Genomic DNA, 17,910 nt, shown 5'->3' with positions numbered 1-17,910 from the left:
CTACCATGAAGCTTGCTGTATTTCTTAGCAGCCCACAAGACTGTCACATAGCTGGAGAGCCATGCAAACGGTGTTAACCACAGGACAGGGCTAACTCACCCGTGACTTGTTTGTCACCTCCCTTAATCTTTCTAGCCACGCTAGCAGGTTGCAGCAGCAAATGCTGCTGTCTGATCATCCATATTCGTTCTCTCTTGTGTAATGAAACATTTAAATTTTGCTAACTGCATGGCCACCTAGAAAATGAGGACACTTCTCAGTTCCCTGTCTAGTGAGGTGTCATCAGGTGACTAAGTCCTGGCCAGTGGGATGTGAGCAGATATCCAGTGTACCATTTCCAGGTTGGGCCCTAAGAAGAACGGCTGTTACAGCAGCTTTGGGTGTATCTCTTCCAGAAGGTGCTGCTACCTTGAGTTTACAGAAGAGAACGAGATTACATTAGCCCAACGAGATTAAGTGATTTACCTGAAGTCACACAATTTGTGACTGTGGTGGGATTCCTCTGTCAGTGGTCACATACCAATGCTGGGACTTTTAACCATGGAACATTGTATTTTGCCTCTTGAAATCCTGCTGGTCTAAGATCTGGACTTATGGGAAGGACAGGGAGAAGAGAGAGATACTTGGTCCACTCTTATTCGACCATGCCAGTTTTGAGAAAAGGCTCCACTTAAACAGCACATTTTACACAGTTCATTTCTTCCTGGACACCCAATTGTGTGACTTCAGGTCACACTGTGTTGATTTGTCTAAGAGGTTTTTGCATTTTTGGATGGCAATTCATGTCTGGTTTCTATGCACAGATTTAATCTGAAGTCCAGGGTCAAACACAGGTGCAGCGCTTAGCAGTATCCATGAGGGAGGCAAACAGAACTCTCTCGACGTCAACAGCACTGGGCAATACTTTCTAGCCAGGTAAGTTAGGCCCCATAGTTAAAATTCTACTGGTTGTTGACACAGGCTTTGCAGAACCCCAGTTAACAGACAGGAAAGTGGGTGAGCAGCAGGAATTAGAATCCAAGTCCAATACAGAGGGGCAATAAACTTGGGCAATCTGGAAAAAAAGTTAATATCACAGGTCAATGCTGCTTTGCTATTCCCATTCTACTCAAGATGCCATAATGTCATTAATAAGGTCAAGACTTTTAAGGGGAGAAAATGGGAGAAATCTCTTGAGGTTTCTGTGGCAACAGAGTGGATCACAGAATAGTTTCTTGCTGCTCCTGCATCTAAGGTCTGTTTCTTCTTCAAGGTTGACTCCACTGTGACTTCTGGAGGAATGTTCACCTGACTGTTCAAGTTCAGGTCAGGTGACCTTCTCAGTATCCCTGCAGCAGCTGCACATCTCCCCTCTCAATATCCTTCACACCTGTCCTTCCCTCGCTATTTGCCTAATTTTTACCTTCTTCTTTGTCGAACTCCATGTCCTGATCCTATTGGTCCAGGCCATGCTCACTTTGGCAGCACACATCCTAGTGGCCCAGGGTTCACAACATGGCAGGTGTAAAACAGACAGATTGAATTTGGTGTCAGTGGTGATGGTGGATGAAGATTACCCAAGAGTCCTTTTCTATCCTGAAAAAAAATTTAGTAAGATATATAATTTCTAAACTTCTGGAATCCAGCTACTCACCTATCTTAAAATTTTTATTTCAAAGGTTTCTATTTCATTTGCTGATATTTAGGCTCATTTAACCCATTAAGGCCCAACTTTTCCATTCTGTGACTATTTCAATGACATTGACACAGGTGCATTAAAATAAATTGGAAATCATAATCAAGCGCTTGCATAACCTTTATTATCATTCAGAAGGAAACTACTAATTGTCCTAATACAGACCCTGGGATGAACACAGTAACTCTACATAAGTAAGATGCCACTTACCTAGGACAGTGAGCAAACGTGAGATGCTTTCATACGTTATTCAATATACAAAGAAATGCCTTTCATGACTAGCTCAACAATTATTTTTGGTGGAAAGGAGTAAAACATCTCAAAGTGTTCCCTTTTTGACAATATGTAGTCAGTTTTACATGACAGGGCTTATTTGGGCATCTCTGTTGTTCTAGCTGTGTGAGAACACTACGGCTTCTCTTGTCCAATCTGATATTGTCTTGGAGGGTGGTGGCTTCAGGAGGAGCTGGCTTTCTTTCTCCTAGTGGCTTTTCTTTTTCTTTCTTTCTTTTTTTTTTTAAGATTTATTCATTTTTTATTATAGCCAGATATACAGAGAGGAGGAGAGACAGAGAGGAAGATCCTCCGCCCGACAATTCACTCCCCAAGTGAGCCGCAATGGGTCGGTGCGCGCCTATCCGAAGCAGGGAACCTGGAACCTCTTCCAGGTCTCACACACGGGTGCAGGGTCCCAAAGCTTTGGGCCGTCCTCAACTGTTTTTCCGGGCCACAAGCAGGGAGCTGGATGGGAAGTGGAGCTGCCGGGATTAGAACCGGCGCCCATATGGGATCCTGGGGCGTTGAAGGCGAGGACTTTAGCCGTTAGGCCATGCCGCCGGGCCCATCTCCTAGTGGCTTTTCATGTCGTTCTTTAAGTACATGGAGCAGACATCTCTTGAAATCCAACAAAATCATGAGACTTTTCTCATTTTCGTTCATCAATTTGTGAATAACCCCTGCACTCATCACATACATCCAGTTATCTGAGTGAACAAAGGCCAATGCCATTTTTCACCTCTAATAGAAGTAGAACATTTGAGAACCAACTGGTTGTTTTTGTTCACTGCATTTGTCATAGGTGCCCAGTGCATTTGGTTGGGGTTCGTGGGCCCTTTATTTCCTTTTTTCCATCACTGATTTTTGCCAAGAAGTTCCACTGTATCAGAGTTCATTCTAACAATGGCAATTTATTATCTATTTTACCATAAGAATTTCCTTATTTGTATCAAATCCATAATCAAAAGATCCTTTTGCTTATTTTTCATCACTTTCAGTGAACATTTATTTAATCTGTTTTCCCTTATGATGCCATAGTTTGGGGATCCAACATTTTGAAAACTAACAAGTAAGTCATAACCAATGAAAAGACTTTCAGTAAAAACAGCATGATCGTAGGTTTTGGTAGTATGTATAGAACTCTCTACTCCCAAGTACACATGTTCACAGCTTAGCTCAAATAAGCACAAGTAGCAATATATTGGAGTTCGCCAGGCAGCAGTGCAGTATCCTATATGTTACTGTGCACTATATATTTTCCCACTGTCTTATTGGTAGGACAGCTGATTTAGAATGTTGATAATTTCAAATACAGTGCATTCCCAGAAATAAAATGATAGTTCATTTCTAGGAAATACTTTCATGAACGCATTTCTTGCATATCAGTTAGATGTATAATCTTGTTCGGTCGAACATTTAGTAAAAGTAACTTCTACAGTAAAGTTTATACAAATTTTGCAACTGATTTAAAAATATTTTCAAACACCAATCATTTACCTACTATTTTTCTCAAAGGAACAGAACTCTTAAGTTACCACAAGTGATAGAGTTATTGCTCAATTAAATTTTTTAACAGTGTCTTATATATAAAGGATGATAGGATATAATAGGTTAGGGAAGAAAATGCCTTATTTGATTTCCTCAGTATTCATTTATTCATCAAACCATAGGCTCTGAAGATGAACGGATGGGACTAGAATCCTGATTCTACCCTAAATAACTGTGTAACTTTGGGCAAATTATATTTTTAGCATTATTATGCCTTAAGTCATTAATATGTAGAATGGGAATAATATTAATGTCTAACTAATGAGATTGTGGGGAGGGTTAACTAAGCAAATATACACAATAAGTTTAGAATGGTCCTAGCACATAATAATTGTTCGATCAATTGTAGATGCAAAGGTCTCTGCCCTAAGCTGTTTATAGTCTCCTGGGAATGTAGATGGGGTGGGTAGCAAAGGACACCAAACAAGTCACACACTAGCAATATGTTTATAATCATGTTAAGGTCTTTAAAAAACAAAAGGGGTAGGGGGCATTGTGGCATTGCGGGCTAGTCTGCTGAATGGGAGGCCTCCACCCCATACTGGAATACTGGTTGAATCCCAGCCACTCCATTTCTGACCCAGCTCCTTGGTGAAGTACCTGGGAAGCAACAGAGTTCTTGCCATCCCAATGGGAGACCAGGATGGAGTTCCTAGGCCCTGACTTCAGCCTGGGGGGTTATCAGGGGACTCAGTCAGTACGTGGGAAATCTCTCTCCCTCTTTCCGTGTGTGTTTTCCTCTGTCACTTCGTCTTTCAAATAAATAAATAAATCTTTTAAAAAGTGCAACATGTGAAGAATACATAAGACAGTTTGTGGGCTGTTTTCCTTAACACAGCATAGGTTAATCTTTGTAAAAATAAATTTTTAGAAATTGTTCCATCTCCTTTTTAAGATCTTGTTTATTTTTATTTATTTGAGAAGCAGAGAGACAGAAAGGGAGAGAGCTCTTCTACCGGTTGGATCAGTTCCCAAATGCCTGTGACAGCCAGGCTGGGCTGGGCTGGGAACTCCTTAGAGATCGCCTGTTGGACTGGCTTGAGCCTTCCGCCGAGGCCTCCCAGGGTGCACATTAGCCAGAAGCTAGAATTTGAAGCAGAGCTGAACTTGAACCCAAGTACTTCTATATGGGAAGCTTATCCTAATCTTGCCAAATGTCTGGCTCATAGTAAGCCTTTTTGAATAAGATATTTTTGCCACTTTTGTAAAATCACGAAAAACACGTAAAATTTCCACAATCATATAACCCATTATATATAGCTCTACTGGAAAATAAAGAAACAAATAAAACCCCAAAGCCAAGAACTTCTAATTTTAAGATGATGAAATATTTATATACATAATACGTCAAGGTGTGTTTAAAAATCATCCAAGAAATTTGGTCCATTCTATTATAATGGCAGTCTAATCTTCCACACTTTAACAGGCTTATGGAAGACACAAGCATTTTCCAAGTTTTTACTCTCCTGGGAGTAAAATCTGGGGAAACATTTTATTGCCGTGAAAAAAGAAACCAATTTAGCCCTGGGGACCACAGATGAGGATAATTATCCACTCATACGCTTATCCTTGTAGGTCGCACATCCTTGGTGAAAGGAGCAATCAACATTCATTTATACTGAGATAAAGTTTCAAAGTGTTTTTTTTAATCTTGAGTAACCAGTATAACAGTCCGGTAAATGACTATCCTTGAATAAAGGAAACGAGAAAAAGAAAAAACATCTATCTTTCAGTTGCCAACAATGCTGCTATTAGAGAATAAAAAAGCTTGATTTTGCACAAAGGGTTAGCCCAAGAATTCTTACTTTTTAGAAGCGGGGACAGCAGGTGTAGGAGGTTCTCTGTGACCCCCTCCCCGCTTGCAGTTCACGCTCAACCCCAGCCTCGGGTCCCGCCTCCTTGGCTGCCTCCACCAATCCCGTTCTGCCTGGCACTCACCTGTCCAATCAGGAGGCGGCGGCCGGAGGGGGCGGTGCCGACTGGCGGGGCCTGAAGAAGTCACCTACTAGAACCTCGGGGCAGCCGACGCCGTCGTCTACTGAGGACTGGAGACTCGAGAACCGCAGCCGCTTGTAACGTTAGCAACTCCAGCGTGACACCATGGCGGACGGCCGGGATCCTGCCAGCGACCAGATGAAGCAGTGGAAGGAGCAGCGGGCCGCGCAGGTACCGGCAGTGCTCGCCCAGCGGCCCGTCGGCCAGGAGCTGCCCGGCTCGCCGCGCCGCGCCCGCGCTGGGGGCCGTACCACTCCCGGCGGCGGCGGGGGGACTCCGGGTGTGGACGGACGGTTACACCGGCACTGAGGGTGGGGAGGGACCGCGTTCCGAGGGGGGCGGACAGCGGGGCCTGCGGGCTTTACCGTCGGGAACTGGGCACGGGTGCCTGGACCCCGAATTCTGCACGTTTGCCAGCCGGGACAGAGGTCACAGCTTGAAGGCAGAAGGAAAGCGCTTGGGGAAAGAGACAACGAGCTGCAGCTGGGGCAGGCTCTAGCGTTGACTTGGCCACCCAGGCTCTACCGGCTTTCGTGACATGGGGGGTACCCACGGGGGACTGGGGGCCGTGTCTTACCTGATACCCCCAGCACAGATCGCGGTCACTCAAAAGGAGCTCACACAGCATTCAACGAATAATAAAACCATTTTCGTAGTCATCGTTTTGTTTGCACGGGAAACATCAAGTTTTGCTTTTTAGAGCTTGGAGTGACGTTGGAGGGTCTTTGGTGCGCTTCTTTGCCGTATTCTGCAAGTGTCTGCGTGTGCCAGGCAACAGCCTTGGGCCAAAGCCTAGGAATTCCAGTGAGGTCAGAACAACGCCCAGCAGAAGTTCCGATTCTAGTCCCCGAGACGAGGCAGCGGCTGGTTGCATCTGATCAGCGCTTTGAAGGAGCAGCAGGTTGCTGCTCAGGGGTGGTGGTAGTCGGGCGCCCAGGAGCGCAGAGGCCCCCGGGCGTGGAGGAAGCTGGATTAGATGAGGCCACATCTGGGCAAGCTTCTGGCTACTTGGTCTGGAGGTCACAGGGGCTAGTCAGGAACTACGGCTGCTGGTTAATGGCAGAGAGAGAACCCGTGCTGCTGTTGCCCAGTGTGGACGTTAATGCCAAGATTCACAGGACAGTCCTATTCGTGGAGAGAAGGCAGGGCCTGCGCACCCTCCTCTGGGTCTTGGCTTTTGTTGTAGGCCAGCAGGAAAGTTCAGTTTTCCATGCGTTTTAACCCGGGAGAGCTAGAGTCAACTGGGAACTTGTTTCTGGTTAGTTACAGGACCAGGATTACAATACAGCTTCTTGGGGCCACCACTGGTTGCACACACAGGTGCTGCTGTATTCTGGCTGGCACGGAGGTCTTCCGGAATGCCTTAGTGAGGAAAAAATCTAGACAGCGAATACAGTGAGATTTCCATGTTATTTCCCCTTTGGATTGGGGCTGACTGGCCTCTTCCGGATTTGAGAGAGTAAGTAGCTCATGCGGGATGGTTGAGCCCCATGCTGTTGATGTGCCTTCCGCGCTGCCCAAGTGAGAAGCTGCGTGTCTGCAGCTGGAGAAGCCTGTGGCTTGCTGGTGGCATCTCAGTGCCCTGTGTCCATGGCCCTGACTGGCAGTGAGATTGGTGCCTTCTTGTGCTCAGTTGGAGCTGAAAACTGTTTATTTCTTTGAAACAGTCAGCATTGCAGGACTCTTGAAGTTTTGCTTGTGCAACCTAGCCTGTATGATTCTTAACGGATTTATTGTGAAAAATTTTGTTGGGAAATCTGAAAGATTGGTGCAGGATGTATCCATGCACCTTTTGTCTAGATTCTTATGTATTTCTTTCATAATACATTCAACAACCCTTTTTTTTTTCAATTTGTTTCAGAGTAATTTGAGGATCTTGGTCTAGTTTATCCTTCAACTCTGAGCATGCAGATTAAGAGTTTGATGCCTGCTTAGGATTTTAAGACAATGAACTGTACTGATATTACACATTCCAATCCATGAATATTAATAAGTATCTAAACCAGTGAATCCTAAACTCTTATAGAGAATATGACAACCCTCCCAGAAACTGATTGCTTCTGAACCCTGGGGTCTTGCTCCAGAAAACCCTTTTGAATTTTATTCAGCCCCTAATGTATGAACTTTTTTTTTTTTTGTAGAAGGTTTTTATTCAGTGGGAAAAGTTGTAAGATTCATTCACATTGCCCATGATGGTAGATTGTTCTTTTGACTGTTGAGTAGAATTCCTGATATGAAGATACCGACCGTTTGCTTATTTTGTGGCTGGGCACCTGGGAGCTACAACTGGAACTCCGGGTTTAGGCTATTGTGAATAAAGCTGCTATGGAAATTCCTAGGTGAGCCTTCTCATAGACAAATGCTTTCTTTCTTTTGGAAGCGCCTAAGGAAGCAAACGCTTTGTGAGCTACGCCTCCAGCAGCAGGTGCGAGCGTTCGTTCTCCTGGTGCTGCTTACTCCTGGTGCTGTCCTTTACGGTGGTCCTGCTGGTGGGGTGTGAAGTAGTGTCTCCCCGGGGCTTTCGTTTGCACGGCTGGGTGACAAACAGTGCATCCACGCTCGCTGCTTCCTGAACCTTGCTATCTGCTCCTCGGAGACACCTGTTAGGAAATCTGTTCTTTTCAAAAGTGGATTACTTTTTGTCTAATTAATGATTCATAGCCCACTTTTCTAGTTAATCATGTGGGTTAAATGCTGTTGTAAGAGACCCAACATGTCAAGTGGTGTAAACATCGTAAAAGTTTCTCTTGCATGATAGCCTCAGGTGGTCTGAAGTGGCTAGGGTTTGGTGGATGATCTGTTCCTTCTGGTTCTTCCAGGCTGAAGGGAGCTGCGTGTTGTCAACATGTAGCTCTCAAGGTTGCCCTGGGCATCACTGCCTAGTCACTGAAGGGTGGAGTGCATGGGGGCCGGGGGAGATTCAGGGGCCAGGGTCCCTGAACTTCCATTGGCTTGCATGCTGTTGCAGGCACTTAACTGTGAAGGAGACCAGGAAATGTGGTCTACTTCTGTGTTAGGAAACCAATTCTACTAAATTATCCAAAACACATTTCCCTCATTTGAGGACAGTCTGTCCATTTGCTTTCTTGTGCCATGATACTGGGTGAAAATATATCATCTCTTTTTGAAGAATATGTTCTTTTACTTTCTGGGTTAGAAAATTGTAGCAGTAACATTACTAATATTGAACGCAGTATTAATTCAATTAGCAACAAACAACAACTATTAATAATAAACAACCATTAATTATTAATTAGTAATGATGAAAACATTATTAATGCTTTTTATGTCTGCTTGCCTGTTAAGCACTTTTCTCCAAAGTGGCAGTTCTAATTCAGGATCCTGCTTTCTGGTCCTTCCTTCTGGACCATGAGTATGTCCAGTTTTGGAGCAGCCGAGGCAGGACTCTTATCTCCTCCCTTAAGAGCCAGAGCAGAAAGCTATGCTGGGTGGATCCCCTTTCGGAACCAGCAATTTGAAAGCAGTTTGTTGGGCGTCTCTCCTTGTGGTTATGTTTTGTTGCTGAATTGGGAGTTTTGTAAACTTTAATAAGGGGAATTGACTCAAATGGAGTTGTAAGCATGACTTGGATCCATTTAAAAATCTCTCTCTCTCTCTCAAAACACATTGGCTGGAGGAAGATGGCTGTACAGGTATTCCCAGTCCCTGTGATGGAATGTAGGTGGGAACTGTGTTGCTGGCTGCTGGAATGCCATGGCTTCTTCCCTTGGGGTGTTTAAGAAACTAGACAGTTTGATATTAGAATCCTTGTCTTTTCATATGCTTCCCACATCCCCAGGGAGAGAGGTTGGATCTTAACCTGTCTACTCCTGTCTTTATGCCCATGATGATCTGTAGGAGGCTGCTGTACAAAGTCTACAGGAAAATGAAATTTAAAAAAAAAATTAATTTCAATGCAGAACATTTTGAAATTTGTATATACAAGGGGTCTGGGAAAAGATCCTGGGTAATGCATATTGTGAAAGACATATGCATGAATTTGAAAAAAACAATTTGTTCAAAAAAGCAGTTCCATGTCTGCTGAATTTTCTTATTTTCCTGTACGTATTTAGGACTGCCTGGCCATAACCCTGTTAGTGTTACCTGCCAGCATTTGGGACGGTGAAGGGGTGACCCAGTAACCTAAGCGCCTGGTTTCATTCCTCACGGGAGCACCTAGCAGAGGAAATGCTGAGTCACCGTGTAGCAGCAGAAAAGACCGGAGAGGAGGCACTGACCTTTCTTTGCTATTTCCTAGCTATTTCCCCAAAGCAAGCAAAGAGACTGGTTGCAAAATGTGAAATGAGCCAAGAGTCACTTTTGTTTACCTTTTCCTAATTTTTTATTCTTAAAGTTTGTAAACATGGTGATTACTGCCTGCAGCTTCTCATCCAAAGGGGATTCTGTGACATCTGTGGGTTGGTCCTTTATTTTCCAGCCTGTCTTCCTAAATTCTTCCTCTTATTCCTCGTATTTTTGAAAGATTGAAGGACTAGACCAGGTCTCAGTGCCCCCAGACTACAGGCCATTTTGAGATAAAGTTTTTGGGCAACAGGTTTTATTCAATGTTATCTTGAAGTTTTTGGTTTTGATTATTTTAAATGTTCATTAATTATTGTAAACCAGTAGCAATGTTTTGATCATTTATGGCTGGATATGTTGGTGTAGTAGGTGACTTAGCAAAAAGAAAAGTAAAATATTAGCAAATATTGTGACTTTTTCCTATAATTCAGAGTGATAGGACATTACCTTGCATGAAAAACAAACATTTCACATTTCGACGAGAGGAGCTGTGTTCAATTAGTCCGGGCTCAGGGTTCTAGCCCTGTGGTGTTAGATTCTAATGCTTGCTGTCTTCCTGGTGGAAGGCAACATGTGTTTTTTCTTTTTCTGGATTAAAACTATTCATTAATACACTTCCCTGGGAGGCCAGTGGAATCATTGATAATTTTCTCTTATCTTGTGTTTCCCTTGCTCCCATAGTTAAACACCATTGCTGGACTGTTGGAGAAATTATTACTACTTGCTATGTACATAAATGTTAGATAAGATTTCTGAATGTTGTCAGAATTAAAATGGAATTGTATGTGTTAGGTTCTAATTAATAATAATAATGAAAATAAAACATTGGGGGTTCTGCAGGAAGAGATTGGATGTGCTTTCTTTTTGCATGTTCAATAAAAAGAACCATCACAAGATTCTTGCTAGAACCACAACTTTGCACAAAGGCCTCTATAACTTCACATAGAACGTAATTCTGTCACTGCCTGGTTAGTGTTCAGCCTGGGTCTGGTGCTACCCTGGTTACTGATCCTTCATCACCCTCGTTATTAATCCCGGAGGCCAAGAATTAGTGTTTCAAGGTAACTTATGTAATCTTCCTCATTTTGCAGTTGAATATTTCCTTTCAGCTCTTCCCCTTTGAATCCAGTTTCTGTGGCATGCGTGGTCTGCATTGCCGTGCTCCCCCAGCTTATTCCCAAGTAAGAAGCATTATTCCATAGGGAGTCTGTCTCACTGCTACTTAGGCTGACAGGCTGGAGGCACTGCAGATCCAGCAGCAATTTGCATTCTGCTGATGTGGCTTTCATTATACTTTGTTCAGTCTGGACAACGGCCATTTGTATTCTGTATCGAGAGAGGATTTATTTTTTTTTTTTTTTTACCCTGTTTGATTTCACTTTTCCCATGATAAGTTGTTAAATATTTTTAATGACTTACTTATTAGTGAGTGTCTTGTTAAATGTTCTGTGCAGTTCGTTATTTCTTAGGTGGTGTATAGAGGACACTCAGGCAGTGAACAAAGTAGAACAAAAAATCATTTTGGCCTGTTGTGCTTAAAATGTTCAACTCATTGGCTTAGAACAAAGATATCTATTGGCTTCACCAAGAGGAAGTCAGTGAACAAGATACACAAAGGAACATCAAAAAGTTTGTAGGGAATGTGTCTTGTGAAAAAAAAATGTGGATTTCAAAAAATTTTGTGCCAAAATAAACTTACCTTTTAATTCTACTTCCCACACACTTTTGAAGTTGCCTTGTAGAAGTGCATTCTAGTGTTGAAGTCCCAATTTACCATGCAGAAAGCAATTTTTAAAATTTTTTTAAAATTTATTTTTATCAGAAAGGCAGATTTACAGAGAGAAAGAGAGACAGAAAGATCTTCCATCCACTGGTTGACTCCCAAGAGGCTGCAGTGGCCGAAGCTAAGCTGATCTGAAGCCAGGAGCGAGGAGCCTACTCTGGGCTTCCCTCATAGGTGCAGGGTCCCAAGACTTTGGGCCATCCTCTACTGTTTTCCCAGGCCACAAGCAGGGAGCTGGATGGGGAGTGGAGCAGCCGGGACACAAACTGGCACCTATATGGGATCCTGGTGCTTATAAGGAGAGGATTAGCCAACTGAGCTATGGCACTGGGCTCAGAAAGGAGTTTTTTATCTTGAGGGTATTCAGAACAACTTTCCAGTGTTACAAATTCATTTATTCTGTGGCTGAGAAACCCCATTAGTGTGGTGTGAGAGACACTTTGATGCTTCACAGATGAAAAACAAGGCACTTGGGACTGAATCCAGAACTTAGGATTTAATGACTTACATGAAGTTTGGGGTTTCCACATTTTCTAGTGATATTAGGAGCCCACATTAATCATCTTGTCTGTTGCTTAATGTACCTTTTGTATACAGTGCTGACTTTTACTGCTCTTTGTCTTAATGAAATGTGTTGATTGGCGAAAGCGGGCAGCATTAGCACTCATGTGTTGGCATTGTTGAAGCTGTTCTCATCTCTCCTTTGCATCGACCTTTCCCATGTTCCTTTTGTAAAGTTTTATTTCTTTTCATTTTATTTGGGATGTATATATGCATACATATACACCTCTTATGTGTATATGTCCAGAGTTAGATGAGTGTATGTGTGTATTTATCTCTACCATCTGCTGGGTAGACCCTAAATGCCAACAGCTAGGGCTGAGCCAGACTGAACTGAGGTGTCCAGAACTCAGTGTGGGTCTCCCATTTTGGTTAGTAAATCTTACTGTGTTAGGTTCATTTCAGCAAATATACCACATCCTGCTCCTCCTCCTGTGGCAAGTCCTCCGTCTTAGTTGAGATCACTTCCTCCTTTTTCATGTTGCCCCAAACACCCCCGAAAGGGAGAAACATTCTTTTCAGGGAGTGCCTCCTGCCTTCTGCCCTGCGCTGTTGTGTATCCCCTAGAAACTAGGATGTTTGATCTGCTAGAGTGGGGAATGAAAGAGAGATGTTGGCTGTGCCACGTGTAAGGGAAAGCCCAGGTTCCACGCCTTAACTAGGGGATGTTGAGTGGGGACTCCCACCTTGCCAGGGCAGGAGAGCCAGCACCAGCATCGTTCCCTCCTTGCCACTGTAAGAGCCCACGATCCAGTGTCATCAGGCAAGGCTGTCTCAGCTTCGGTGTTGCCTTCACTTTCTCGTTTACCCAGTGGATTCCACATCATCTCCCCTGGGTTTTTACCCTTGACCATCTCACCCAGGAGGGGACACATGTTGTGTTCTCACCCCTGTCTTGGTGGTAGCTCATTCCCTGCATCAGGGGTACAAGTGTGTAAATGGCTCAAGGACCCGTTAAACCCTCTTTGGCCTGTACTTCTTGGTGTCCCCTCTGATGGAGTTCCCCCTTTGTTTTCAAGTCTTCATCTTGTGCCTTGTTTATGTGATAACAAGAGCATTTAAAGAGTGAGCAAGTTTTGTTCGCTCTGACTCTTGCTGTTCATTTCATTTGGTCTGTCTAAAAGTTCTGCTCGATGAGTCCTCATCCTACTCTCACCCTCCAGGGGGATGACCCAGACAGTAGGATGTTTAAAGCAGACTCCCGGGTGATTCCATAGGTTTAGTTTTAAACTAAAGGAGCAGTTGTGTGATTGGGTTTCTGTCTTCTGCTTTGTAGTAAAACTACCCAGCAGCCTGTGTATTAGCAATCAGTGTATTTGCAAAAGAGAGGGGTATGGTGGGTGGCAGCTGCTGACTGGCCCTGTGAACTCTCTGGCGCTGGGGACGGGGGTGCTGCTGAATGGGCAGTGGGATACAGGTGGTGAGGTGAGAAGGTCTCTGGGAGGAAGACATACCTGTCGTGCCGCCTAGAAAAATAAAATCGAAAATGCTTTGCTGCCTCTGCCCCACGTTCCTTTCTCTCAGGTTGTGCCTGTGCCTAGGGTGTGCCTTGTATTTTGTCTCGTTTAGCTCTTTTAGTTCAGGTGCTGATTGGGGAGAGAAAGATTATTCTGACCTTCTGCAGGTGAATAAGTGAGATGCACAAATAGTGAGTAAGTTGCTCATAGAGCTGATAGTTCAACCTATGGTTTCTCCCTGGGCCCAGGGTGGCCTCCTCCCATTTTGAAAGAAATAAACTGCAGTGGGGCTTGGCGGCGTGGCCTAGTGGCTAAGGTCCTCGCCTTGATCCCATATGGCCGCTGGTTCTAATCCTGGCAGCTCCACTTCCTCTCTGTCTCTCCTCCTTTCAGTGTATCTGACTTTGTAATAAAAATAAAAATAAATCTTAAAAAAAAAAGAAAGAAATAAACTGCAGTGAGCAGGGAAATTACTAGTGTGTGAGAGTCTTACTAATTTTGCAATTAGTGAGGGAAGGAAGGAGAGAGAGAGGGCTGGGGTGGGGAGGGGGATACTTCATCTGCTGGCTTAGTCTTCAAATGTGATTGCTGGGAGCTTGGTTGAGTTGAGCCAAAGCTGGGAGCTGGGAGCTCAGTCTGGTTCTCCTTTATGGATGACAGGAACCCAACTTCTTGAGCCATTGTTGCTTTAGCAGGAAGCTGGAGTCAAGAGCTGGAGCTGCCCAGGGTCAGGTGGGGTTCAGGGAACATGACTCCCCCCTTGAGGCTTCTGACGTAATTGGAATTGAAACATTGGATGGATTCAAGCACATTCTTTACTGTAGCAAAGTTAACTGTCCTGTTTCAGAGACCTTTACAGCAGCTTTAGAAGTTTACTTCTATAATCCATCGTACTACTAACAGTTTATTTTCACATGAACTCTTTATTTGTGAACTGATACATTGCAAATAGCTGGCATTTGAGAAGATTTGAGGAAGTTCATGGGGAAGTGGAGTTAAAAAAGAAACTTATTTTTAAACCCATGCATAGTTTTTTTAGTAATAGTTTTTTTCATAAACTTTTTGGAGACCCCTTATGTACATGAATCTTCAATTTTTTTTGCATCAAAATAACTTACCCTTTAATTCCATTTACCATGACCTTTTAAATTCCATTTACCATGACCTTTTTCAAATACCCTGGCACGTTGTTTAAGAGAAGTGAATGCACCATAAGTACAGGATGCGCTCTCGCACATTTACAGCAAGTGCAACATGTTGGCAAGTTCTCAGCGAAGTATTTAGCCAGCCTTGCTTCTCTGATGACCATCTTCTCACTGTTAGTTTGGACATTCTGTGATAAGCAGAGATGACTCTTTGGGAGGGGCTCCTGGTGTTGGTCAACTGAAGACTATTCAGCTGTCTCTCTGCTGTCCTGGGCAAGTTCTTAGCAGACTGGTGTTGAGATTTCCTTAGGGTTTCTGAGACCTAACTGGAGATTTCAGATCATGGTGTACTTGCTAAGTGTTTAAAAAAAAAAAAAAGGACAGAAGGAATAAAAATGACAAAACCATGTGCCTTAGGTCCCTGCGAGTTAGGGGTTTGTGCTGACTCTTGGGCATTCTTTTTGCGTCTGTGCCCATGTAGAAACCCGATGTCCTGACCACCGGAGCCGGTAACCCAGTGGGAGACAAACTGAACCTCATCACGGCAGGGCCCCGCGGGCCTCTGCTCGTCCAGGATGTGGTCTTCACGGATGAAATGGCTCACTTTGACCGGGAGAGAATTCCAGAGAGAGTGGTGCACGCCAAAGGAGCAGGTGAGAGCCGTGTTCATTTGTGGTGAAAGGATTGCTTCCCAACACCTGGGGCAGATGTCATTTCCCCAGGGGTTGGGGGACCTTTGATAGATGTGCCAGATCCTCATTTTGGGGAGAAAGGAAAAGACGCCCATCAGTAGTAGATGTCGTGGTAAACAATGGTGGTTTTCTTGGTCTTTGTGTCTAAAAGACCTTATTTAAACATAGTAAGCATCCATCAGGCAGTTCTGAGAAGGAGCGAAACACAGAAACACAGACACACCAGGATTACAACTGGGCTTCGTTGGTGCACACAGTGGATAAATACGGTAACGATCTGCAAAACAGAAGGTCGCTGTGTTATGCATTGTTGTATATTGGTGATTTTTTCCCTTCCCTTCCATCCAAAACTTCTGTCAAACTTTTATTTTTGTAATGGAAACAAAAGATGAGGGTATTCAAAACGAAGCTAAAAACGCAATAGGAGAGAACCCTTGGAGAAGCAAATTTTCCGAGCCTTTGGAGTTTCAGTTAGGACTCACTCGTGTTGTCTACATCTCCTGCCTGATAAGAAGCCTTCCTGCCTTCTCCAACTCTTGCTGTCTTTTTTCATCATGACTGTGATAGGCCTGCTGTTGTTGTTTGGCCCCATGGCATGCTTGCTAAGTGTTGAAATCTGTTCTTTGTCCATTTCCTCTCTCCCCTGCTCTTTTCCTTCCTCTGTCCTGGGTCCACTTGTACACTAAGGTTCTCTGAGGCTGTGGCCTTGGATCAACCATGACCAACCCTTCCAGGCCCTCTTGTTGCCTCCCCTGGCTGCAGGTTTGTGGCCTTTGCATTTCACCTTCCTTGCTCGGTGTTTGGGCATATTCCTAACCCTGGACGCTCCCCTAACCTGGTTTCTCTTGTTCCCTGGCTGCCTTCTGAGTGACTGGTGTAACTGATGACCTCACCCTGAAGATTGCTGCATCTTTTTTCCTAGGGGCCTTTGGTTACTTTGAGGTCACTCATGACATTACCAAATACTGCAAGGCAAAAGTGTTCGAGCATATTGGGAAGAAGACGCCCATTGCAGTTCGGTTCTCCACTGTCGGTGAGTCCGTCTGTTAAGCATGAAGAGTATTGTGGAATTCAGTCTGCACCATATGGAAGTGTTCAAGACAAACTCACTAGAAAATAGGCAATAAGCATGCCTTGTTTTTGGAGCAAGTTTTTTTTTTTAAGATTCATTTATTAGATTAGAAACTCAGATTTACAGAGAGACGAGACAGAGAGGAAGATCTTCCATCCACTGGCTCACTCCCCAAGTGACCGTAATGGCCAGAGCTGAGCTGATCTGAACCCAGGAGCCAAGAGCCTCTTCCAGGTCTCTCATGCAGGTGTAGGGTCCCAAGACTTTGGGTCATCCTCAACTGCTTTCCCAGGCCACAAGCAGGGGGCTGGATGGGCAGTGGAGCAGCTGGGACATGAACTAGTGCTCAAATGGGATCCTGGTGTATGCAAGGCTAGGATTTTAGCCACCAGGCTACCAAGCTGGGCCTGGGAAAGGTAGAAAATGTTTGATGGCATGTGGGGAGTTACTTCTGTTTCTGTTTGTTGCAGTCTTAGGAAATCACCCTTATGCTGAGGCTACCTCTACAATTCTATGAGATTTGGGAAAATTTCCCCAGAATCTTTGTCTCAAATGGAAGCAGAGTAAGGCATCTTGTTCATTAACCATGGTAACAGCTGCCAACCATGTTCAGCTGCTTTACCAGCTTTGCCTGTACTCGGGGGAGTCATTTTGTGAGATGGGATTTTCATTTCAGGGAGGTTAAGTGATCTCATTTCACAGACAGTAAGGACCTGCTAGATCTGTCATAACACAGCACACCACAGATCATCGTTAATTTTGTGTCAGTCTTCACATTTAAAAAATACTGTGCAATGTAAAAATAAATGAAACTCAGAATCAGAACCCATATTTTAACTCATTGTTTCATGACTTCTTTATTTCCTTCATTGCCTTAGTCTTCCGTTATTCTCCTCATTTTGCTTTAAGTTTTAATTACTACTTTAAGCCAACTTATTATGTTAAATGGGTGATCTTTCCCACTGTTATTACATATACTCTCTTATTACTCTCAATTAATTCTGTTGTGTGATTTGTGGGTCAAATTAGCTGGTGGGTGGTAGAAATAATAATCTAGGCACTTAAATGCCCCATTTGTTTCTAGGAAGTAGGTTGGAAAGCAGCTCCCCAATGCTTCTTTATGATCTTAGGCTGCTCGGGTACCAAGTCCTGGGGTTTATGTGTCATTTCCCTGTTTCAATATCCTAGCTGGAGAAGCAGGCTCTGCTGACACAGTCCGTGACCCTCGTGGGTTTGCAGTGAAATTTTACACAGAAGATGGCAACTGGGATCTTGTGGGAAATAACACTCCCATTTTCTTCATCCGGGATGCGCTACTGGTAGGCATTTTACAAGTGTTTGTTGACTCAAGTTGACATCAAGCAAGTTGGCATGTGAGGGGTGGCCTGGGGAAAAGCAGAAAGA

General features: G+C 44.0%; 1 protein-coding gene across 1 annotated transcript in view; it reads left to right on the top strand.

Moving 5' to 3' along the window:
- The first annotated feature begins 5,489 nt into the window (after positions 1 to 5,489).
- CAT (catalase) overlaps positions 5,490 to 17,910 on the top strand; it is a 37,658-nt gene continuing 25,237 nt past the window's right edge. Inside the window, exons 1-4 of the mRNA XM_004585411.3 lie at positions 5,490 to 5,665; positions 15,224 to 15,395; positions 16,357 to 16,467; positions 17,695 to 17,825. Of these exons, the coding sequence (XP_004585468.1) occupies positions 5,600 to 5,665; positions 15,224 to 15,395; positions 16,357 to 16,467; positions 17,695 to 17,825 (480 nt within the window). The 5' untranslated portion in view covers positions 5,490 to 5,599. The remainder of the gene's footprint in view (positions 5,666 to 15,223; positions 15,396 to 16,356; positions 16,468 to 17,694; positions 17,826 to 17,910) is intronic.

This window comes from Ochotona princeps, chromosome 4, assembly GCF_030435755.1.
Source record: "Ochotona princeps isolate mOchPri1 chromosome 4, mOchPri1.hap1, whole genome shotgun sequence".
Taxonomy (NCBI): domain Eukaryota; kingdom Metazoa; phylum Chordata; class Mammalia; order Lagomorpha; family Ochotonidae; genus Ochotona; species Ochotona princeps.
This window is presented reverse-complemented; position numbering and strand designations above follow the sequence as displayed.